General features: G+C 38.2%; 1 protein-coding gene across 1 annotated transcript in view; it reads left to right on the top strand.

Annotated features, from left to right (window-relative positions):
• The window catches only part of GAS2 (growth arrest-specific 2), a 39,136-nt gene extending 14,268 nt beyond the window's left edge, over positions 1–24,868 (top strand). Inside the window, exons 3-4 of the mRNA XM_010154068.1 lie at positions 14,131–14,272; positions 24,801–24,868. Of these exons, the coding sequence (XP_010152370.1) occupies positions 14,131–14,272; positions 24,801–24,868 (210 nt within the window). The remainder of the gene's footprint in view (positions 1–14,130; positions 14,273–24,800) is intronic.
• Positions 24,869–25,835: the final 967 nt, after the last annotated feature.

Genomic DNA, 25,835 nt, shown 5'->3' with positions numbered 1-25,835 from the left:
GCATAATAGTTTGCCCACCATCCTTGAAGCTGCCTATGTATTTGTGAACATTCCACTGAAAACTGTTTTCATGGCAAATGAATGAAAATGGGTTGAAGCTGAAGCATCCTTTTTCTGAGTTCTCAGAGGTTAATCAGATTAATCTTGACACAAATCTCTTCGAAATACTTTTGAATAATGAATTGGAATCTAATATTTAACCCCATTTTCAGGGAGCCAGAACCTAGATTTGGTTTCACCTATGAAAGAAATAGCAGTAAGTACAAAATAAATCCAGATGCAAATATTTCTTAAGTGCTAGAATGTTTAATTCAAAGTTGAATTTAACTTCATTCTTCCAATGAGAGCTGATTTAATAAGATAAAACTGAATGTGCAGTGAAATAAAGCTGTTGTGTAGAGAAGGGTGAGTACTTTTTCTCCTTGGATGTGCATGTGCTTTTCCATTGAAACTGTCTGTGAAAACAGTAACATAGACACACACACATTCATGTAATTCCTAACGTTAAGAGATTATGTCCACATCTTACCCATAGCTCTGGTTTCTCAAGCATACTTTGCAGCTGATCCATATCCAAACCTTTAATTTGTTCCAGCAAATAAGCAGGCCTGATACTTGGTGGGTGTAGGTCACTGTGACAGCATTGGCTTCTCGGAGTAACGGAGGTTGGCGTAAGGTGAGGTTTTGGCCTAGTGAGAGCACTTTGAGAGTCACATAATGCATTTTGAGAGTTACAGTTAAGAAATCTAAACCAAGATTTGGGTTGGAAGTGTTTTGCCCTTCATTATGCTCTAATATTGAAGTTGGATCTCAGAGGAGAAACAATTCAGCAGTTACACAACTGAAAATTCATAGTTTGTTTTAAATTTCAAGATGTTTATGTTTCTGAAGAGAATTATGTATATATGTCCAAGTAGAGGCAGAATTCTGTAAACTAAAGTACTTGAAAAGCCAGGGAATTGACTTGAATTGTGTCAATATTGAAAGAAGGGACTAGTGGCAAAAGAACAAGATTATAAACTGCAGGCCAAGTTAATTTCCCTTCTCAGCTGTAAGCTTATTGTTTACTTTTGGGAGAATACATCTCTCTGCTTTAATTTTCCACATCTGTAACCTGGGAATGCTGTTCACTGTACAATAGTGGCTTGATTTGTGAACATTGTCAGGTGCTTTGATCTCTTCTGCTAAGCAGTATTGCTACCCCATTTGGAGAGCTGTGATTAGTATTAGGTAGTTCCCATTATGAAAACAAACTTATATTTGACTCTATTTACAAGAAACATGGAAACTCATGGTCCTCTAAACGTATACAGGAGACAGATCTTTGCTTGGGGATCTGGTGCTTCAAAGACCTTTGTGTCTGCTCTGCAGTGGGACCACAAGCAAATGCTGTGAGCCTAGTAGTCCCAAAGTAGAGTATCTGGATCAGTAGTTCAGGATTTGACTCGCCTCCCGAACCTGGGAGAGTCAGGATTGAGTAACAGCTCTGGGATTTATGCTCTAACAATGTATAAGAGCAAGAACTGTGTGTATGCTCGTGCTATCTTTTAAATAATTTCTTTGCTTAAAGAGAATTATGTGAATGGAGAAATTATCAGAATTCTGCAAAAAAAAGGCCAAAACAAATAAATAATTTCTTCTTCAAGTAAACAAATGATTGAGATGTTATGCAATGAAACTTAGTAAATTTATAATTTCCTGTCATTTGGTCAATTTGAAATATAATAATACTTTCTGAAGTTCCTGCATCAATGTATTCTCAAATAAGATTAAGACTAACAGATTTCTAAACAGCGTGAGATATGTGTAATTGCTATGCATGGAGAACATCCACAGGTACAACAGAAGGAATTGCTTCTTGTGGTGTGGTGGTTTTTTGTTTGTTTGTTTTGTTTGGTAGTTGGGGTTTTTTATTTGGAAAGTGTATAGATTTTTATTCCTGAAGGTGTATTTCAACTTCAGATGGAAAGGGCTAAGAATAAATTTTCTCTTTGGACAGTCACTTCTATTTTTGTCTGCTTTGAAGTATCTTCCTTTGAAGCATGTGAATCTTAGTCCTCTTAGACCCTGATGGCCAAACTGAAAATCTGATCTAATTACCATGGCGGTTCTATCTACCAAATCCGACTCTCCGGCTGAGAATTGCATGAACGTGATTAGGCTAGGAACAGATTCTTTGTGGTCGGGGGCAGCAAGTTGCTTGTCTGCACACTTGTACTTTCTGGAGACTTTTATTTTTCAATAAAAGCTTCTGGAGCCAATTTCTAATAATTTACAGTATAGACATGTCCGTCAGTTGCTTCGGGGAGAAAAAAATAGTAGAGCATTGTCTTTTTGTATATTAATCTTTATTGTGGCAGGCTGATGTTGATATGAGAGGAAAAGAATAATCTTGTGAAATGACTCACGAGTGCTAATCCATCTGGAAGAAATCATTTCCACAAGACTGTAAAGCTGTTGGTTAGAGAATTCCTTGTACCTTTCTCAGACATGTCAAGAGCTTACTGAGCTCGTCTTCAACTGGATTGCTACCAGGTTTCTTGCAGATACCCTAAGATTTGCCTGCAGCAGATCATGTGGGCAAGACTTGTATGCCTCAGCAAATAATTCTTACAACTAGGGCTTTTCGGCTTGCAGGAGGATTGCATAGTAGGACAGAGTTCTTTTTCTTCCTAGACCATAAAAGAGGATTTCTGATCAAATTTAGGATATTCCATGATTCTGTACTTTCCACCTTCCAGGTGGATATGTGGAAGAACTTTTTATAAGCTTTTAGGTGCACTTGAAGCCATGCACTGTGTTGGGGCAGAGCTACACAGTCTTGGAAGGACCACAGAGGCATCTCTCTCCGGATCGTTCTTCCTGCCGATGCTTCCTGTCCCTTGGGAAAGCAGGGTTTGTTCCCTCGTTCGGCTGGAGCACATTTAATTTCTGTGTGAACTGGCCTTTGACTTGTCAGGGAATCCGAGGTAGGGATTCTCCTGCATACCCCTCTCTCTGCTCCAGTTTGACGTTGCAGAAATAATCAGAATTTGCATCTCGGCATAGTTGTCATGGAAAAAGCAGTGCAGAATTAAGCAGTTAACTGTCTGTTAGATCTTGCTTTGGAAAACGTCTTAATGGTTCAGACTGCAAATCAGGTCAAGAGGAGAACCAAACTTTCATTTCTAATACTATCATTTAACTAGAAGACATCTCAAGTTTTTTTGATTAACATTGGTTTTGTATGGGATACTAATATTTAGACACTTGATAATGTTTGTATTAAAACTGGAAGTTTTCATAACATCTTTGCCATTACTTCAGTGCAGGCACTGCAAATGGGGATGGCACATTTTTCTGAGAGAACTATATAAACAGCCATTTTTAGACTTGCTGCATTTTGCCTTTTTCATGAAATACATTGTAACAATCCTGTTGTTTATTCTGTTAAGTCTTTAAAGCAAACTGCAAAAATGTTTTTAACAGATCTTTCTATGGAGACTATAAGGAATGGTCTGGAACAGAAAAGTAAGATTAAGGACTTGAATGGAAATTAGCATATATTTTAAAAGCTTGAGAAAATACAATTTAGATGAACTATCTTCAGCTTAATTGTGCAATTCTTAGGTTAAGGTAGTAGTTTTTAGCGAGCAATGAATAAGCAACAACTAGAGAGTCTAGTCTGTTCACTAATAGTGAGTCTTGAATTTACAATAATGAGCCAAAATTTCTGAAACAATGGGAACAGTGAATACACAGCCATAAGCAATGATTGCAATGCAGAAGGAGAAAACAGAAGTCACTTTCAGGCATAGACACCACTTTATAGATATCATCATTATGTCTAATTTGTTTATTTAAATAAACATGTATTCCCACTTGGGCTTGTATGTGTAAATTGGCCCCAAATGCTTCAAGTATACAGTGAAGCTTTGTTCGCAACTTCAGAGGTTGATTTAAGGATGGTTTGGAAATTTGGCTGTATAGATTAACATTCCAACATGTTTTTCAAATCATGGACATTTTAAAATTCTACGCCAGCCTAGAATTCCCAGGGGTCTAGCAGTTTCCTTGTGGTTTCTAATTGGAAAACTCACAGAAAATCAGATTCTTTATCATAAAGGCAAAGATGCAATTTTTCTGACAAAGGAACATACAGGGCTTTGGAGAATCAGACTTACCTGCAGTGAGCTACATGTGAAATTCTTTCTGAATGTTTCAGCATCTGCATAAAAACTGTATCTTAAACATCTGGAAATCCAAAACACGAACAGATAAAGCATCTGAAAAAGTTCTGTCTTCCTTTAGACTGTGTAGATCTTTACCACAGCCTTCCTTTGACACTTGGCTTGTGTTAGGTGAAGCACCATTTGGAACTAATCTTGAAGGAAGAGCTGGGAACCTCCCACCCTGCCTTGCACTTCAAAAGGTCCCCAAGTGTGAGACTGATCACTGAGGGGAAAAACAGGAGGAAGACGAAGAAGACGCATGACTGTCATACAGCAGCATACCCAGCGTTATAATTACTACATCAAGGAATTTGAATGGCTTCTTACATTTGTTATTCAGAGTGTCAGTGAAAGGTTATCCACTATAATTCCATAGATTGAAGAAATATGTTGGTTATTTGAACTGTATTACACCACACTATAAGTGAAATTATGGAAGCGTCTTTTCATATGAAATTTTAGAACCTATAATGTTTTTTAGTGGACTTCAGGTATTCCAACTGGAATCTTCTAAGCATTGTCCTTAGCTTGGGTTCTTCTGGAATGATTAAAAGGGGAAAAAGTGGTTTTGAAATTTCTGAGACTAAAATGAATTGGGTTTTTTTTTTGCCAAAATTTAATTTTCTTCATATTTAACTTTATTTTGAGAGAACCATATCCCCTTCAAGAAAGTGATACTTGATAAGATATGATTGTGAGTTAATAAGATGCTTTGTGAAACCTATCCTTTGAAAATCCACTCAGATTTGAGCAGTTTATATCTCATGGAAGCATTGTTTGTGCATGTAGTTGCCATGTTCATTCACAGGTTCTGCTGTACAACAATGAAAGGGCCACAAACAACTTACTCATGCAATCCTCCTGTTTCATTAAATTAGAATATAAATGAGGGAAATTCAGAAACTAGGATTCTTCAACTTCAAGTAACTCTATAGTAGTTCAGTTCCGGCTTCTTTGGTTGAGATGGGAGAAAGCTTACAGTCACATATCAAGCATAAAGTCTAATTGACCTCTGAAAAAGCAATATGAGAACTGCCCAATTCTGTTCTGATATTATCTAAAAAGCCTATTATGAAATTTCAATTTTAAAAATCCTCATCTAAATGTAAATTCTGGAAACAGAGCTCTAAGGACAAAGTACAGAGCATTTACTAAATGGGAATGAACTGCAGAATCCCAAGCTTTGGCCCTGGCATTTGTTTTCATGAACACAACAAGGTGGTCTTTGCCATGACTTGCTTTAGAGTCTGTCTTCGTTTCTCTGTTTATAAAATTTTAATAAACATCTCTTCTTTATTTTGACTGTAGTTTCATTCTTTCATTTTAATTAATGCTAGCCTGTCCCTTTAATGCTATTTTAGCATTAGAAAAAAAAATCAACCACCTTTGAGTTTCATGTTTGGCCTCCTCCCATTTTCAGATTGTAGAAGGAATGGCTTTTAATTTGTGGTGTGTACATGGCTGGAGTTTGTAAATTGCTTATACAAGATCTCTGAAAGGGTATTAATGAAGTGGACTTGTCAGTAGGCATATCTGTGTCACACAGTGAGATGTCCGGAGATTCTGAAAGTCAATTTATAGATCCTTCCCAAGACTCTGGACCACAGTGACTTAATCCCATCCTCAATTACACAAATTGAGTGGGCAAGAACAGGGACTGACATCTGTTTAAATGGGCTCTTTGTTGTCAGCTTCCATTAGTTGTGCCTCACCTCCCACCCTGTGCAAGGTTCCTGGTTGTTGGTCTCTGCGTTATCCAGCTGCCCAATAGCCAGCCTCTCATAGCTGGCTTGCTGATTCATTTACGTCCCATATGTTTCCTCCTCTAGTTTCTCTTTCCAGACATTTCCAGGTAATTCAGTTGCTGAATACCAGTTGAATCTTAACAGAAACTCATTGCATGTCATATTTGAGTGAGGCTTTTCTTTCAGTTAGATGTCACTTATTCTGGCAAGCATCGTGATTTTGCCTCCATATGTTGAAATGGACATGTCCCTTGATTATATTTAAATTAGTCATTAGTCAAATAATCAAATGTGCTTAAACTGGTGAATGAAGCTTCTGAAAAGCTTGCCAGTTTTTGACATTATTTACTTCTGGGTATTCCAGTTGTCTTGTATGTGAATTGAATCATCTCTTGTATTCCTTGGCTTTCTAACATACTGGTAGAGGCAGGAGTTGCAGTGTTCTGTTAGATTAGATTTTCACAACCATTTATTAATTTGATCTTTTTTGGAATGATAACCAATGTTTTTACCTTTTGCTGTGACCAGTAAGCTGTGTCCTGGCTTTGTTCTTCTAAAAGTGCTCTGTCCATAAGCAAAATCTTAACTTTTTAAACTATATTGTTGTTAAATTCAGTTTATTTTCTATCTGTGCTTATAGAATCACCAAATGTTTTGGGTTGGAAGGGACTCTAAAGACCATCCAGCTCCAACCCCCCTGCCATGGGCAGAGACACTTTACACCAGACCAGGTTGCTCCAAGCCTCGTCCATCCTGGCCTTAAACACTCCCAGGGATAGGACATCCACAACTTCTCTGGGCACTCTGTTCCAGTGCCTCATCACCCTCTCTGGGAAGAATTTCTTCCTGTTATCCATCCTTGCTCTTAAGAAGTTAAAACTAACACTATGTAGAAGAAGTGGGACAATGCATTCTACTTTGATACTAATAGCATGGCTAAACCATTCACTTAGTTATGTATTTATTTAACATTGTAGTCTGAATGTTGATATAAAACCTTGATGATGTTAATTATTTTTATTGGCATATTATAAATCTGTTAGGTATTCCAAAGCAATCGTATTTGCTTTCTTAAAATCTAGGAAGTTGATAATGAGTGATTTTTGGCTTTTGATAATCTCTTCAGTGATTACATAGGGTAAAAATCTGGTCAGCACATGATCTTTAAGCTTGAAATCCAACCTGCTATTCCGTTAAAATGACATCTCCCTACAGTACTTAATATGATAGTGCAAAGACTGTATTTCACTGAAGGACAGTGTTTTGCCAGTTCTTAACTGAATTGCCTAGGGATGCTTTCTTTGTAAGTGCAATGTCATTTTTCATTAATCTGGAAGCTGTTCCTGGTTCCATGTCTGTTGAAGAGTTTGGCAATTTTTATTGATATCTCCTAAGCCTTCAAAATTTCCTTGTTGAGTGTTGAGGTTTGGAGGTGGGTGTTTTGGCGTTTTTTTTCCTTTTTCCTGGATTTTTAACTTTTAGTGTGGCTTTGGGAGGGCTGGGGGGATTTTTTTTTTTAGGTTTTCTTTTTTCTTTTGCAGTGGGAAATGCTTAATTTTAAATTCTATGTATCTATTTCCATATTCAGAGTTCCTTCTCTCCATTTTGCATACTCATTTAGCACATTCTTTTAATTGTTTGTCCGGTTGGTATATTTGGAAAGTGTTGTCTCCCATAGAAAATGGAGGAGAGGAAAACAAAGGTGGGCCCAACTTGACAAGGAGTACTTGGCTTCTTTTCCTTGTAGGTATTATAGTTTCACTTTGGTCTAGTTTATACTTGTCCATGCTTTATGGCTATTCATTAGACCTGAATTTTGACACTGCAGAGCAGTCTAAGGTACAATTAATTTTCCTCTGCTGAAATGAGTGTCTGGGACACCACTTCTGTGATTTATAATTGGTATCTGAAACATTTTAGGTTTGAGTTCCTGAAGAAGAGCAACTGAATAATTGATAGGGGTATTCTCACTTTGTGGTGAGGTGAATTCTGATAGCTTAGTAAGAATAAGTTTTGTACCAATGAGCTTCAGTTTACTTATGTTAAAAAAAAATAATAAAAGAAAAGGAGAAAAATGGTATTTATAGAGAAGATTGCAGACAAAGTTCTCTTTTTGTATTCCCTATCCTAAAGAGCTAATTCAGATTTTATAAGGGGAAGGAGGGCTTTTCAAAGAATGCCTGAGGAAAATGAGGGAAGAATTGAAGAAGGGAGAGAATAGCTCTGTGGCCAATAGCAAAGTTAAAGGCAAAATTGTAAAAGGTTCTGAAATAGGTGCATGTTCTGTCTAGGTGATATATTTGGACTTCAGTATGAATTTGTGCTTAGGCAATGCTCAACAGTTACATAAGAGACACCACTGTAGTCAGATACTGTATTCTCCATAGTATAAGTTTTCCTCCCTTTTTGTTTAATCTAGGTCATTAGGAGATAAAAGCAAACTTTTACTTAGAGTTCCCAGCCAATGGTAACCTTCTTCCATAACAAACAAAATTGCTAATCTTTTTCCTTTTATTCCTTTAAGTGCAAGTGGCACTTCAAAAAGTTGTGAAATCATCTATTCAAAGAGCAGGGTATGATTGGGGATCTTCAGCATATGGCTCAAGTCTGCTATTAAAAAAAAAGTGTTTTAACATGTATTTGTGGACCCTCATTTTGGAAAAACAGTAAAAAAAAAAAATTTTTCCATATGATTTCAGAGCATCGGTGTAAGAGAGTCCCTTTTGGGTTTAGAAGTGAACCTGACAGCATTTTTCCAGAATTGCATCATATGTTTCACTCACACTTTCACATCCTGCATTAAACCACATGCATGCACATCAACAAGACAAGATTGTAAAAGGAGTGTAGCTGGGGAACTGTTTTCATGATATTTGATAGGAGTAATTGCGGCCACTGCTGTTTCAAAGCATCTGCGGTTATACTACACTATGTCAACAAAAGTCACTTTTGCCATATGGAAACCTAATTACTTCAAAATGATCTGTTAGAAAGCACTTTTGAGATAGTCAGGACATTTATACAAATCAGTAAAAAATATTTGTGCATGAAACTTTTCTTAAATAAGAGCTTTCATGTGTTAGAGGCTGAACATTACAGTGATGGTTTTGGAAATATTAAAAAAGTAGACTTCTATTTAAAAGGTGGTAGGGAAATTTACTAGGTGATAAGAAAATGTGAGTATTTCCCTATGATTTGTGTAATAAACCTGATGGTGCTATTGTTGAATGGAGAGGAGTTTGGGGTTTTTTTGCTGTTCTCTTCAGCAAGACCCTAATATTATGGGAAATGGGATGAAATATGGAATGCTGCATTTTAGTGAGATCATGTGATGCCAGGGGTATGTAGCTGTGTAGTATTTGTTCCATAAAATAACCTAAAGGTATTTTCTTTCCCTCCCCCTTCAATAATGTAGGTTTTTTCCATTCTCTATTCCAGGACATGCCTTGTTTTTACATTTGTGTGTTTGTCACTTCGGAGTTGTTCAGGGCACCCATTAATCAGACATTTTTTTCTGTCACTATGAAACTAGAGAATATCACATTTGATTAGTGAAGTGTCATAGTTCTGTACCTGGACTCTTATTATTTGCTGTCATTAGCTGTTACTACAAAAATGTCCTTCTAAAAGACAGTGTAATCTTTATAATAATAGAAGAAATGTTGTGAGCCCCATGAACGTCTAAGTGCCATAGTGAAGTTAGGCTGACTGATGTGTTTAAAGGTCTGTCTTACCTGTCAAGGCACAGAAGCGGGATTTATGGATGGGCTGTTACGTACATGAAGCTTTAGATGGTTTATTTGCTGACTCTAACTGCATAGATTTCTGACACATAAACCATCTGTTCTGAATTGCTTTTCTTGAGAGCATTTCTATATTCCGTCATTATGATCTACCTAAATCAGAACACATAAAATATTTAGAACCAGATTTATTCACTTCTTGTTAGTAGTGGGGAGCAGCAGTGACCCAGGGGAAAACCCGACTTCCCTGCCTTCCTGCCAGGCATTGCAATACCTTCCTGACAGCCCCTTGTAAGAAGGGCAGTGTGGCTTCTCCTGGCTATCTACTCACTCCTGTGTTTGTGCTGCTGAGGGCCTCTGTGCCAGGGAGCAGCTCCTGCTCCCCAGGACCAGTGCTGCAGATCTGCTCATGCCCTCTGGGCTCAGGGCCCAGTAGAGCAGATTGCTTGTGGCCACTCTGGGCCCAAGTCTCCTCTGAGTGGCAGATGGCAGCCACCAGTCATTTGGCACCATAAGTTTTTTTGGGGGGTGGGAGGGTGGGGTGCAGGTGTGTGTTTCCTAGTTCAAATTCCCTGAAAGAATATGAGGGTTTTATCACGGATTTCCAGAACAGCATTTAATACCCTTAGTATGACATGAAGGAATATAGGCTGGTTATCAGGAAAGTGGCAGGACAAAGTAGTTTAAAGCCATAGAATCAGCTGGGCTGCAATTGGAGAACTGAGTGGAAGGAGACAAACCTGCTATGATTTTACTTGTAATGCCCTGCTGAGCTGTTTCTGGGCTTAAAAACAATTTTTGTCTTGGTAGTTTTCTGCAAAGGAGAGCCTGAGAGCTACGTTAACATACAGACACTGTGGAAAATTCAGAGATGAGAGCTGTGGAGGGAACTAGGAGATGACATGATTTGATGCTTCAGGTCTGCTTTCACATGGAAAGTAATTGTAGCTTTATCCCCTTTTCATGCTGTCTGAAGTAGCTTATGCACAAGTCTGCAAGTGCCAGGAATACTGGAGTTGGCTTCTGTCATCTTGTTCCTGTCACAGTGCTGCTAATCCAGTATAAGGTCATCCAGGATTTGTGCTTTACATTGGATGTACTCATTCAAAAATTCTGAAGAGTACAGTTTTGTCAGATGTAATTTGGTCTCCTTATGTTGACCTGTTTACTCAGTTGGTTCACCATCTATGTGTCACTTCAGATACTGTGGTCCAAGCAGAGATGTCATGGAAAAAGAATTTCATTCCGTTTGATTTTAATGGTGTTAAATCAATTTATAGCTGCTGGTAATTTGGATCTGTGAGAATTCTGTGTCAAGTATGTTGTAGGTACAGTAAACATTTTCGTGTAGTCGTATTAAGGTATGGTGCTATGAAATGGCACCTCTTTGAATCTACTGACAAGTTAGATTATAAACTAGCCACTATTTCTGAAGGGAGTGGTTCTACTGAAATATGAAAAGATGGAATAGTTGCTGCCAGGAGCTGAGAGAACAAGAATACCTTAGTAGGTGTGCCCAGCCTCACCTGGGACCCCAGGCTACACTCCCTGCCCCAGGCCCACGAGCTCCCTCTCCCCTCAGCCCCACTTCTTGCCTGAGCCCCGCTGGGGACAGGCCTCCTCCAGCCTTGTTCCTGCTGTCTGGGCTTTGTGGCTGGAGCCTCAGCCTCTGCTGTAGCTTTAGCCTTGTGTCCTGCTGTTTCTGACGTGTCTTCCTGGACAGACACTAGACCTGACTTGTCACCTCATCTTGTCACAGGACAGCCAGCCAAAGCTGTTATGTTGTGGGTGCTGTGGGATGGCAGTGTTGGCTGTGAGGGCTGACATCACTTGTGCTGGAGTCACCACTGGCTCCTGGCTTATCTTCCCTCATGCTGCTCCCTGCCTGTTTCCCATCTTCATGCTGCCGTTTAGTAGAAAAATATGAAGCAAAAGGCTTGTTTTGACAGCTTTTCTCTGAATGGAGACTGGACTAGTTGGCCTTCCTTCAGCAGGCTGCAAGAGAATTTTGTCTGACTTCTTTTAACAGAAGTGGGTGCTCTTTTAAGACTATTAAACTTGTCCAATTAAAATCTTCTGGGAAAGATTATAGCGGGGACAGAGATGGAGAAATCACAGAATCATAGAATGGTTTGGGTTGGAAGGGACCTTAAAGACCATCCAGTTCCAACCCCCCTGCCATGGGCAGGGACACCTTCCACTAGACCAGGTTGCTCCAAGCCTCATCCAGCCTGGCCTTGGACTCTTCCAGGGATGGGGCATCCACAGCTTCTCTGGGCAACCTGTCCCAGTGCTCCCCACCCTCTCCAGGAAGAACTTCTTCCTGATATCCAATCTAAACCTCCTCACTTTCAATTTAACCCCGTTCCCCCTTGTCCTGTCACTACAGGCCCTTGTAAAAAGTCCCCCCCAGCTTCCTTGTAGCCCCTTCAGGTACTGGAAGGCTGCAATAAGGTCTCCCCAGAGCCTTCTCTGCATTACTTCCTAAATGCTGTAAGTCACAAGGGGAAATTCAAGGTGTGAAGTAGGCTATAGACTAAAATGAGAATTTGCCTCTGGGTAGAGATACTTACTGTTTCTTTGGAGAAATTAGTGTGATATGAAAAGGATGCTGGTCTAGAAATGTGTCTAGTGCTTGTAGCCCTGGTCTGTAAGAAATGGAGCTCTCTTTTTTTTCCTCTCTCCCTCTCCCTCCTGAAAAATGGAGAGGGGTTTACAATAATTATTACCAACTTAACTGTAGTCTGTTCTGTAAGGTTGTTACATATCTACAGCCCCTTGGAAGAATTCTGGTGTCATTGGGTTTTACTTATACTGGATTTATTGAATAGATATGTGTCCTTTCCTATTTTCTTCCTTCTTCTCCTCCTAATCCCAGGATGGGTCCAGGAGGTGATGTGGTGTCTATGGCACAAGATTTATTTGGATTTTTCTTTGAAAAACTGGTCTGTGGTTTCTGAGAATACAATGTAGAAGAGTCCTAATATCTCCTTTTAAATATTTGAAACATAAGCATAATTTTTACAAAATAAGGAAATGTAAGTAAGTGCAATGGAAATAAATAACATGAGGAATGAGCTAGATGATGATCTGAGGAATAGGTCCAAACACTTAGAGTGTGTGTGTATGTCTAAAGCGATTGAAAAGCTCCCATTGACATACTGATAGAATAAGCCGAATGGTGTTTATCAGTGTATCTATTCTATTTGCAGTTTATTTGGTTTAGCAGGTATATAGAGGTGAGTAGTTCTGTGCATGTAGATGTATTCTGCAGTTAAATTGCTGCTATCCTATGTCTAATGTAAAATCATACACAAATTCTTTCTAAACTGTGTTTAAATACTGACATTAGTATGCTACCAGCACCCTTTGTAAGGGGAAGCCTGCTACTGTGTGGGTTTTTTTTTCCTTCTCCACATTTCCAGGAATTATTTTGGACTCCTAAAAATGGAATTTTGGACATAGATCTAGGAACTAGTAGAGACACCATTTTCAGTTTTCTACCTCTTGGCTCACTTGCCGCTGAACAACTATTGACTCCAGGACAGAAGCAAATAAGTCATAAATCAACACAACAGGAAAGCAGCACATTCAAATCGACATGGGCTCTGAATTCTTCCATGGTTTAGAGATTTCTAAAGTTACACAGTAACAATGTTTCATTGCTTCTTCATTTTGCTATCAATGATGGCTATTTATCATTTGAGGGAAAAACATCCCTTCAGTGAGAACAAAATGCTGAAGTGTTCTTTGTATGTGTCTCAGTAAATGTATCAATACAGGCAAAAAGTTTGCTGTGCTAATTACTCTGTTTAGTTCAGATATTGATAAGCTATATTGTTAGTAGCTCCTTTGATATCGACATTGTGTAACTGAAATTACTCTGGCACAAAGAGAGGCTGGCTCTGTGTTAAACCTTGAGCTTGTAGTTACTAGATTACATTTCTATGTAGTCCTCAAAACCTATTGCTTTACACTATGATTCCCTCCTAACATTGATCTTAAACTAGTTCACCCTTAATGTTGCACAAGTTCTCTTCCTAGTTTGAGTGTCTGGGTTTTTTAGGTGTGTGGGTTTTTTTTTTTTCCTTGGGTTTTTTTCTCTCTCCATTCAGTGAACTGGACCAAACACTAAATCCCAAAATTGTAGTTTTTAATACTGCTAAATGTTGCTAATGCCAATGCTGATTCAGCTCTGAACTTCACATCCTGTAGCTAATCCTGATGCTTTTGAAAAAAAACGTTGTGGTTGACAACTTTGTGCCATTAACTTCATTCATCTCTTCTTTGTTTGGAATCCTTTAATGGACAAGGAAATATGTTGGTGGCTCTGTAGTCATCCATCTACACAAACCTTGCATAGTGATTTCAGATTATTAAATACTATGCTCTCAGGATCGTTTAGCTAACTAGGTAACTTCTGTTTTTCAGACCTTACCAGTACGGAAGATTCCATGCAAAGCCAATGCTCCATCAGGGTCTTTTTTTGCACGAGACAACACAGCAAATTTCTTATCCTGGTGCAGAGATGTAGGGGTGGACGATACCTGCCTGTTTGAGTCAGAAGGTTTGGGTATGTATCTGTTTATACAGTAGCTGGCAATTCTAATTAACTTTTCTTGTGTGTTTTGCTTTGCAAGAAAGAACGGCTCTCTTAATAGGTCCTGAATCCAAATCTGAGCTGTGTCTGGCTCTGTTAATTTTGCCTCTCATCTCAAGCATGAACAAATAAAGTGCACGTCACTTAAAAATCATTTAAGTCAATTTTAAGAAGAGCCTCAACTAGACAAAAATCTTGCTATAATTTCTTGCACACAGAAGACTTTTCACCCTACACACACCTTTTTGATCCTGAATGTGTTCCTTAGTTCGGTGAATAAGATGGTCCTTTTCTTTTTAGGGAGGGTAGGATACAAGTGCATTCTCAGTTTTGGCTGCAGACATTTAGCTGTTTGTGCAGATTCCATGGCTTGCTGAGGAGGCAAGAAAACACAAAATCTTTCTCACATCCTACACTGACATTTTTTCCAGCTGATTCTCTTGTACAGCTCTGCACAAAAACTATCCAACATGAGTGCTTCAGGGTGCTCCATCAAAAGAATGTAACTGACTAGGAAATCGGTATTGTAATAGTACATATTCTTCATTATTTTAACTCTTCTCTCTTCAAAGGAAAACTTACAAATCTTACCTTGAAATTTTCAGCTAAACATCATGAAGAGAATCAAAAGTTTGTTTGTTATCTGAGCTCAGATAAAAGTCTAAACCAGTTGTGAAGATAGACAGCTCAGCTTCTATGGGAGACAGATGAACACACAGTACTGAATCAAGAAGCTTCTATGTTCTGTTGCTCAAAAGGTCTTTGAGTGCCCAGCTGAAGTTCTTACCTGTGTTGCAGGTGATCTATTCCCCTCCTTTTATAGTCTTGCTCTTCTAGCACAACTATTCCTGAAACAATGTTTTTCATTGTTCTGTTCTTTTATCCCATGAGCATTTTTGATTAAATAACTTTATATCTTCAGAGGAAAACGTTTGGCAAAGAAGAAACTAATAACACAAAGGTGACAAATAGTAAGGAGGATATATGTATCCTCCAAAATGTGTTTAGTTAATTAAATGCTTAAAATGAAATCTTTATTGGACATGGTAAATCATGTGGATAATGAACAATAACTGTATTTTTGAAGACTTGGAATTATGGAGAAGTTGGACATTGTCTAGGACAAAGAAACTTGCAAACACAAGAAGGAAGGAGACACAGACCTCCAATGTCTGAGATAAGCAGAAGAACCTGTGGTTAATCCCACACTTAAGCGAATTTAGACTTCGTACTGCTATGGTAAACTCAGCACTTTGCCATTGTTCCGATAATAGGTTAACTAATTAATTTAAGAGCGTGTATATAAGGAATTTTCTTGTGCACTAACAATGAACAAACAATTTTCTTGTTTGCTAACAAACCAGATCTTGTTTAGAGATGGAATTGGCATAGCTGAAATAGCAACAATCCTCGGATAAGTTAGTTTTTTACACAGACAGTGCTTTGCTCACTACAGTGTAACACTGAGCGCAGATGTGCCTGGGAAGTTGATGTTCAAGGTGAATTCCTTTCTGAAAAGTGGAGTGAAACATGCCCAGATACACGGTGCACAAACCAGGTATGGTTGTATTAGATTTGTTGGATTAGTGACTGATTTTTGTTCACTGGTTGAAAACTAGGTTCTGTTGTTTTCCTTCTGTGAGTGTTACTCATAGAATACACATGTTCAAGTGACTTAGGGTGCTGGTGATAGGATTAGGTCTTGATAATATTTTGATCTATTTTTTTGAACTTGAGAGAGGGATAGTGAGCATGACATTTCTAAAAACACAAAACCAGAAGCTACTGTTCTCCTTTGGTTTGACCTAGAATTCTAAAAAGTTTTGATTTCACTTGGAAGTTTTTCTAATCCACTAGAAGTAACAATGAATCATAATAGTTGCCAATCTGAAGCTTTTAGGTTCCTCTCTCTCCCACAAATCACTTTTCTGTGGCATAGGAAATAAAAATCCAGCAGAGGTAAGTGTATCAAAGCTTCTGCTCAAAGTGGTGAGAAATGTGTGTGAATGACATCCAAGTATTCATACTGCCTCATGGAAGTCTGCTGTATTTTTGATAATAAATAATTATGGTGAAATGATGGCTACAGACATAATTGGTATTTATGTTTGGTTGTGGTGGTGTTTGTTTTTTGTGGGGTTTTTTTTTTTTTTCTCTCCATGGCTAATAAACTGTATTGATACTGCTAGTCATAAAGCAACTATTTTCTCTTTATACTGAGGTACCTTGCTATGTTAATGTTGTTAATTGATTTGAATTTATCCTTCTTTTTTTACTATATTTGGCCTGCCTTATTTATGTAAGTACTGTACTATTTAATTAGATGCACATAGTGATATTTTCGTGTCACATAAAACACTTGAGGCTTTTGTCTGGTAGATTTCTTTTCTAACATTATGAGAGTAATTTTTAAGATTTATTGCACTGAAACATTTGAATGATAGACTTACGACACCACTGATTTAAAAAAAAAACAGTATGTATTCAGAGATGAGCAAAATTAGATGTATACTAGCTAAGAAATTAATTAATTGCTGTTCTTTCTAATTAAAAATATGTTCTCATCCTGGTGAGTTCTGAAGTTGTGGAAATGCAAATATAACTGCACACCAATGCATCCAACACTCCCACTGTGTTAGCACCCAGATTGGAGTCACATGAAGGTATTCCTCACTGGAATGGAACTGTGTCAGGCACTGTAGCAGACAGGTGCAGTCCATGCCTGAGGAGCTAGCAGGCGAGTGATGCTGATAGGAATCTTGAGTGTTCCTAGAAGCTTGGTTCTGCAAAGTGTTAACGTTCTAGGGCTGATCCAGATGGACGGGTGAGTAATCTACTCATTCACTTTGTGTCCTTGTTCATCACTTGTGGACTGCATTAATTATATGAAGTTGAGCAGGCTTCAGTTCCCTTCTTGAATTTGGGGTATCCAGCTGAGCTGAACAAGGAAACAGGAGCAAAGAATTTCTTCAAAATAAATAAATAAAAAAAGGTGGTATTTGTTATGCTGGTAGAGATGTTTATGCCTTCTAATCCATGGAGTTACTTTAAAGATCCTTTAAAGAGATCAATACAGGACTCAGAAGTTGGAAAACAGTGCACTTGTACTACTAACTTGTAGTTGGTAGTCTATAATATGATATATTTTGTTTTGTTGAATGTTATGATGCTTTAACATAATTTAAAGTACAAATAACTTGGAAATACAGTTTTCTGTAAAGATTTAATATACAGCCAGAGCTGACTGGTAGCAGTGTATATGAATTTTGCCCTTTGCACCTCTTAACGCAGAGACATGGCACTACGTTGTGAGTTAAGTCTCTGTAGAGAAAAGGGGGATGCTGTCCCTGTTGTGTAAGCTGCAGAAAAGACCTAGCATCTGTAGATAATGCAGCAACCACAATATGTGGGGATAATCTTGGATGCTGCAAGATAGAGGGAGACTCTTCATGCTCCGTGCACTCATCAAGAAATTTAACCTGCTTTTCTTAATTCTTATTTTTATAGTTAGTGTATTTAAAGAAGGAATTAGCTTTTTTGATACCAAAAAATGATCTGAAGTCCAAACTTCTATTATCTGGGCAAATCTTGAGAGATACTATCTTGGACTGGTGTTCTTTGATATACTGGAGATCAAAATGTGTCCCATATCTAGGACTTGGAACATAAGGCACTAACTCTTTTCAATCTAAGTAAAGTAATACTGTCTGTAACTCCTCTGTTCCCATGATACATATATTTTTAAGTTCCCCTTTGTAGGTTTTAGGGCATCAGATCTGCACGTCTATGGTAATTCAATTTATAGAAGCATTCTTGATGGTGATATTTGTAATTATGGTGCTCAAGCCTCAAGAGTGTGGTACTCGAAGAAAATTCTTCTTGGCCAAATAGTGGGAATGGTAAGATTTTCTGACTGCTTTAGTTAAGTGGACTTAAAGCTTGACTTATGAACTCTTTGTTGGTAATGTAGTGTTGTTGGATGATTATAGGTTTGGAACCAATGAATATTTTGCATCTCTTCTGTGATAAGGACTCCACCCAGCAAGAAAAGGGTTTGCCATCAAGTGTGCAGCATGCTAATGTGTGTGGTTTGTTTTGGGAGTTGTTGGATGATGTTGTATTAATGTTTTGTGCTTGTATATTCTGTAACTATGTGTATGTACACACAATATGTGACATGAGCTTCTTTTGATGCAACTTATTTATTATAGAGATTAATGGATGGGTTTCCTAAGCAAAGGCACCTAAGGTTTTAGAGGAAATAGTAGAGTAGACTTAAACATGAACGCCTCAGATCTCTATTCTGATGTGGGTTTAAAAAATTTAAAAGAAGAAAAAACCCTCAAATGTTGATAGCTTAAAAATATTTTATTCATGGGACAAATAATTTTTTAAATTAATACTCTAGTTTATCTAATACCATGTTACAAGACAGAAGTACACTTTTGACCATTCTTTCACAGTGACATATTTACAGCTTGTAATAGCACATTAAATTTTACTTGTAGTTGCATCAGAATAAGGCTCTGTCCTGTCTCTCACAATGTTTTACTAAACAACTCATACTGTCGTTGGATATGTCTCATTTTGAGGACTATAGAAGCATCTTGGACACTGTTATTACCGTTGGATTAGCATCTTAAATTAATGATTTCCGATAATTTAGTAATGTTTAGATGTTCTCTATACTCATTTTAGAGTAATCCTTTACTATCCATAGATCTATAGTATCTGAAACGTTAATTGCTTTGAGACTTCCATAACTGATAGAGCTGAAATAGGGGTTTGGAGAACACAACTCCTTGATTTAAGTATGTCACAGTATAACTGTTTGATGTAGAAGCAAGGCTATATTTGGGATACATTGAACAGACTATGTGTTGTCAAAGCAACGTTAGAAAAAACCCCAAAATACTACTGTAGGATCAGAAGAAAAAGTATTTAAGGAGAAATTGAAAGACAATAGAAAGAAGGATCAAAAGCATCAACCTTTTGAAAAACCTTCTCTAAACGTGTAAATGTGGGTAGCAATTGGAAGCCTATTATAAAAAAGAGTAAACCCTGTCAGAAAATCTCTTCATTTCTAGTGAGTTAAGAATGCTTTAGAAGCAGAAGTCATATTCTCTTTTTTTGATTCAGCTATGCCTGAGATCTTGAAAAAAAAAATTTTGTTTGGAAGAAAAACTGACTTCGCTCATAACGGTTTAAAAATGTTAGGAGCCAAGGCTTGCAGCTTGGCAGGGAGGTGCAAGGAGTTTGTCCCTGTTCCTCCTCTGCTCTCTGAGGCACTCATCCAGGCACTGGGGAAGGGAGCAGTGCGAAGCAGTGAAGGATGCAGAAATGTGATGAACAGTAGGTAGGAAAGAAATGAAGTACAAGGAGGGAGAACAAGGAGTGCGTGATCAGGAGAGGAGGACCTTTATGTAAAAGGAGGAAGAGGCAGCAACAAGATGGAAGTGGTGTGGATAAAGAAGTTTTAGCCAGAGAGGAGCAGGGATAAAAACTTGCTAGGAACTGAAGAGGAAGTACTCTTAAAAAAGAGTGGCAGGAAGTAGCTTGAAAAGATGCAGACAATGAGGACAGTAGATAAAAAGGACTTGAAATGAATGAGTTGGAAAGCAAAAGAGTCTGTAACTGTTAGCACACCTAAAATTAATTGGGCTTGTGTGCACTATTTCTAAATCTTCACACTGTGCTCTTGTCAAGCAAACACCAGTGAGATTCTCGGTCAGCGTGGATACTTTCATGCATCTTTTGCAGTAGATCTATGTAGTGTATGTCTTCTACATTTACAAGTTGCTATTTGCTTATAGTCAGATGAGTCACCTCGCTGACGTTTCACAGAGAAGGACTGGCCAATGATTCTTTAGAAATACTGTTTTCTTCCATATATGAAGGTGTGAGAAATTACAGGAAGTTGAATACAAAAATGGTATTAATGCTACAAGTACTTGGGCTATAATTAATGCTGGCTGTACTACATTGGTTAAACTATTTAATTGTTGTGATACATCTAAGAACTTTTCATGTGGTCACGGACTATTTTTTCGCTAAAAGAGTTGTGTTGTCTTTAGGATGACCTTGCTCTGCCAACACACCTGGTATGGTATGGTTCATGAAGTGAAAGAAAATGATCGGCATGTTATTTTCTCCTTACATGCCTCATTTGTTCTAAAACCTGAAGATGTTTGGAGAATGATGCAAGATGCTGAAGGATAGTATTTTGATGTTGCTACTGAATGGTGTTGTTAGAAGTGACTATGGTTCTATCACATAGCTCCCACATGCAATGGGAGGATCCATTCAGAATTTTTAATGGAATCACTAGTTGTGTTGGCTTTGATTTCATACAAAACGCAGCATTAGGAGACTTAACCGTACCCAGGAGATCAGGCAGTAAGTACTTTAGAACAGCACCGAGACAAGAGTGCTTTTCTGTGTCTAATACCTCTACCTTAATTCCATATATAAGATGGGGATTATAATACTACTGACCTCATAGAAGTGTTAGAGAAACATTAATTTTCACTTTTTTTTAAAAATTCTTCACAGCATACAGTAGCACTGTTACAGAAATTAATTGTTGACTGTAGACTTTAAATGATGTGCAGTGAATTATGTATGTGGCTGTAGGGAGAATGAAGATGGTTTCTCAAAATCATTTTTCGGCTTCCAATACTTACCATGTCTAGCAGCATATGAATTGCTGCAATTACACAGAAAGTGTTGCTTAGCAAATGTCTGCCATATAGGATATCTATAATGTAGCTATTAATATAAATTATATTAAGTAATTTAAAAAATGGTAGATGCAGTTGCCAGAGATACAAGAGAATAACATGGCTACAGGCGTTATGTTTCAACCTGAGCTTGTTACCAGTCACTTCAGAATGAGTTGCCTGTAGATCTCAAATGATATTAGTTATTGCCATATATATATATGTGCAATTACACGTTTATAAAACTGTGTACAGGTATGTAGTATAGTTAGCCCAACTCTCTCAACCTGTCCCCATAGCAGAGGGGCTCCAGCCCTCAGAGAATCTTTGTGGCCTCCTCTGTACTCGCTCCAACCAGTCAATACCCTTCGTACGTTGGGGGCCCCACAGCTGGATGTAGCACTCCAGGTGGGGTCTCACCAGATGAGTAGATGGGGAGAATCCCCTCCCTTGCCCTGCTGGCCACACTTCTCCTGATACAGCCCAGGATACGGTTGGCTTTCTGGGCTGCCAACGCACACGGCCGGCTCATGTTCAGCTTTTCATCTTCCTGTACCCCCAAGTCCTTTTCCTCAGGGCTGCTTTCTATCCATTCTCCACCCAGCCTGTCCTTGTATTTGGGACTGCCCCGACCCAGGTGCAGGACCTTGCACTTGGCCTTGTTGAACTCCATGAGGTTGGCATAGTCCCACCTCTCCAGCCTGTCAAGGTCCCTCTGGATGGCATCCCTTCTCTCCAGCGTGTTGACTGCACCACACAGCTTGGTGTCGTCAGCAAACTTGCTGAGGGTGCGCTCAATGCCATCATCCATGTTATTGTTGAAGTTGTTAAACAGTACTGGTCCCAGTACTGACCCCTTAGGAATGCTGCTTGTCACTGGTCTCCACTCAGACATTGAGCTGTTGACCACAACTCTCCAAGAAATGCTTCTGTTCTCTAGATGGAAAAAAAAAAAGCAAAGATATTAGCTTTTTTGTCAAAAAGCTTAGGATGCAGCCTTTTGAAAGTGACTGTAAATATTGGTTCTGTCAGTTACTGTGGAATAGCACCAGACAAAAAATATCTTAAAATAAGTATTCAGAAATTGAGGCACCCCAAAGTGCTACTTGTTCCAAAAGATAATGGTCTTATTTGCTCACTGAAGGTTATACTGAACTTTTGGGACCAAGATAGGTGTGGACATGCAGTCCTGTGTGATGCTGGCTTTTACTGTAACACCTGACCAGTCTGTTGTGAGGTGGTAGCTTGTTAAACTGCTGAGCTTTTGGAAAAAAATTAAAATCTTGGATTGAGAGTTTAAATTACTTGCAGTGGGTTTTGCAGTATACAGCATAACATTTGGTTGTCTCTGAAGTTCCCCCGTATATATGCTGGTATAGTCCTCAGGAATGCTAACATCTTCTTGTTAGAAGTCCTGTGTCACCATCCTCTGATCAGATGACCAGATGTTTGTTTATGTGGTTGGCTATGGCCTGCACAGCTCTTCATCCTCTAACAATGATTTCACTGTGTCACATGGATTTGATGTGAAATGCATGAAATGTGTCCAGACTTCAGGAAGAAATTCTTCCCGGAGAGGGTGGGGAGGCACTGGGACAGGTTGCCCAGAGAAGCTGTGGATGCCCCATCCCTGGAAGTGTCCAAGGCCAGGCTGGATGAGGCTTGGAGCAACATGGTCTAGTGGAAGGTGTCCCTGCCCATGGCAGGGGGGTTGAAACTAGATGATCTTTAAGGTCCCTTCCAACCCAAACCATTCTGTGATTCTATGATTATGTTGAGTCATATTTGCTAAAGGGCTTCAAATTTTTTTGGGGTAGAAGAGCTTTAAGCATTGAGAGAAAAACGTTCTACCTTTCTTAATCAAATCCTCTTCCAGTTCTGTTTGTAGATCTTTTTGCACATAATATTACTTGAGGCCCTCTTTTTCTCCTCCCTTCCAAAGTCATTCAGATGTGCAGATATGTGAATTGCAGCGCAGAAATATTGGTCTCCCTATAAGTATACAAAATCAGTTTATTCCATTTATATTTTGGGGGATGCCTTATTTCTTGAAGTCAGGTTTCATTTTGAGGCAGACCCAACTGGTTTTAAACCGAAGCAGCAGAACACATCACTAGGATTATGAATGTAACACTTCAAAACTACTGATTACTAGTAAAGGTCAACGCTTCATAAAATTACAGTATGTGATAAGGAAGAATATTGAGAATAGCTCAATATCCAAGTCTCTCTTATATTCTTAACAATAGATAGCTGAAGAATAAAAATACTTTTCCTAATGCAGTGCCGTTTTAGTTTTCATGCTCTGCAGTTTCACTTCTGGAAATGTATTTGGATGAGAGTAGGGAGGAGGAGTGTGTTCATCCCAAAGTGCTACATATGCAGCAGTAGAAGACGCTGGGACGAGCATACAGTTCATGCAATTTACCATACGTTTATTCAAGCCAGTGGAGCTGGAATTTGAAGTTGTAGAAGCTGAAGATCTGCCCCAGGGCATTAATTATTGGGAGATGTTCAATTCTGCGGAATCCCGTTCTGGGCCTCATACATGTAATATAGGACCAAGTAATGACTTTCAGAACTTTAACTAGACATTGAAATATCTTTTTCAGATATGGTATTTTTTTCTTCATGCATTTGAGTTAGGTGAGTCTTTAGATAAGCAGAATGTTTATACGCTATATGTCTTCACTGTAATTCACTAAGAACAAACCAGTTTTGTTGCTGTTTGCTTTTTTCCTGATTTATACAAAAATTCACACAATTATTTTTTGGTGCCAGTTCAATTTGAAAATAGAAATTTCCACAATAATCAAAAGATTTGTAAAACCTGAATTTTATTCACAACGTAAGGGTTTTACTGCAGTAGGTATTTCTGGAGAGAAAATGACAATGTATTGATAATTCCTTTTGATTTTTTTTTCTTCTTTTTGCTTTTCTTCTTTTTGGACTTTTGGGGAGTTGATTAAGCAAACAGACATAGGACTTCCCTCATTTATTGATTTTGGATTTTGCTGGGCTTATCTACAGAACATTACCTATCTGGATTGTGGAAAAAAACCCCAACATTATCTTGGATCATGGTGGTATTTATTAATGAGAAGTTCATGCTGTTTTACAGCTACTTCTGGAGCTTAAAAACGACAGGTCTTGTGTGGAATCCAGGCATGAAAACTTGCAAATATATGTGTGTATATGCAGAAGTGTTTTGGTTGGTTTGATGAGCTGAATTCCTGAAGTATTCTAGTTTCATATTTGCTTTAAGAGTAGATGTATTACAAATTCAGGACCAGATTTATAATGAGATACATCTTTGCTAATGCGATTTTATTATTTTTGTGATTTAAATAGGCTAAGAAAAATAGTGATCTAAAGGATTGGAATTCTCTTAGTTTGTAGAAAGAAAAGTATCACTTTAATTTATTTTTGACATTCTACTAATTTTAGTGTTCTGCCAGAGCTCTTGATTATTTTTTAATAGTTATGAACTGCTTGCAGGTTATCAGATAGCCCAAATAATTACTTAGTGGTTTAGTCTTAGAGTGGTATTTTGAAAGGCACTGAAGTATAACTAAATGGAAACTTCCTAAATTGTCTGCACTCTGAGAACCACTCCTCAATCACATCCTTTTTATTCCAGTAAAACTCCACTCCAAGCCAAAGAAAACCTAGTTTTATCTGAGTTGAGTTATAGGTGAAGATGATTAGGTTCCATTCATCACTAAGATCTTTAAATTAGCTTTTACTTATAAATGTTTTCCATCTTCATTTTGCTTTTCCAGTTCTCCACAAGCAGCCAAGAGAAGTGTGCCTTTGTTTGCTGGAACTTGGAAGGATTGCAGCAAGGTAGGCGCAAGTATTTAAAGAATGAAGAAATATTTACAGTCTTGACAGCACTGGCTGTTGAGAGGCTTACTAAATCAGCACATCTCAATCTTCTACGCTCATTAGGGTCAAGGAGAACTCTAGTCTTGATGTCGCTCAAGAATATCTTGTGGGCAGTTGTTAACAAATAATAATGAAATCTCTGTACCGTCACCTCAATGAAGGTGTTTGTTGACTATCCTCGAATTAGGAGGGGGAAGAGTTGAGAGTTTCTTCTAAATAAATCTTTGAGCTGTTTCTCTTTCTAACAGTCAGCTGTCTCTATAAACAACTGAGATTTCATTAACTTTGCTGGTAATAAATTGATCTTAACGTGACCTAAATCTTACCTAAGCAACACTGACATTTATTTAAATAAACTTAGCTCTGATTGTCACCGACAGAAGCAATATGAGAGTTAACGATCTGTGTTTTATCTATGTCAGAGATTTTAGCCAGGCTGGACCTTCAATACATTGTCGCATTATCTTTGGTGTCAAGACAACAGTGACTTTCACTAGGCAATCAAAATGACGGTAATTAGAGTTTCCCCTTTGTGCAGATGCAGATTTAACCAGCATAGCACATAAGATTAGCTGCATAATACATGAACAGCAGTGCGGCTGTCCAATCTCGCATGTAAATCAGTTGCATTCATCCATTTGTATCAAATTGAAGTGCCTTGCTGTTCAAGTAGTTTCTTTAATTTCAGAGGAATTCCTTGATGTTAGAGTCAATGTGAAGGAGACCCTATCTATTCCTAGATTGAGCTACTATTTTCATTTTATAATTCTGTTATAGGTATTCATATTTTGTGAATGCCACTCACTTGGGAAACTACTTAGGCAGAAATTTGGCTGTTGTTCAAGTTTCAGAAAAGCCCTTGCTGTCAGTGGAAGCTTGCATAAGAATAGCGTTGGCTGGAAGAGTTGATTTCCAGTTTGCAGGAATTG

The sequence above is a fragment of the Eurypyga helias genome, unplaced genomic scaffold (genome assembly GCF_000690775.1).
Source record: "Eurypyga helias isolate BGI_N326 unplaced genomic scaffold, ASM69077v1 scaffold23026, whole genome shotgun sequence".
Classification (NCBI taxonomy): domain Eukaryota; kingdom Metazoa; phylum Chordata; class Aves; order Eurypygiformes; family Eurypygidae; genus Eurypyga; species Eurypyga helias.
Note: the sequence above shows the minus strand (reverse complement) of the source record. Positions and strands in the feature narration are given on the sequence as shown.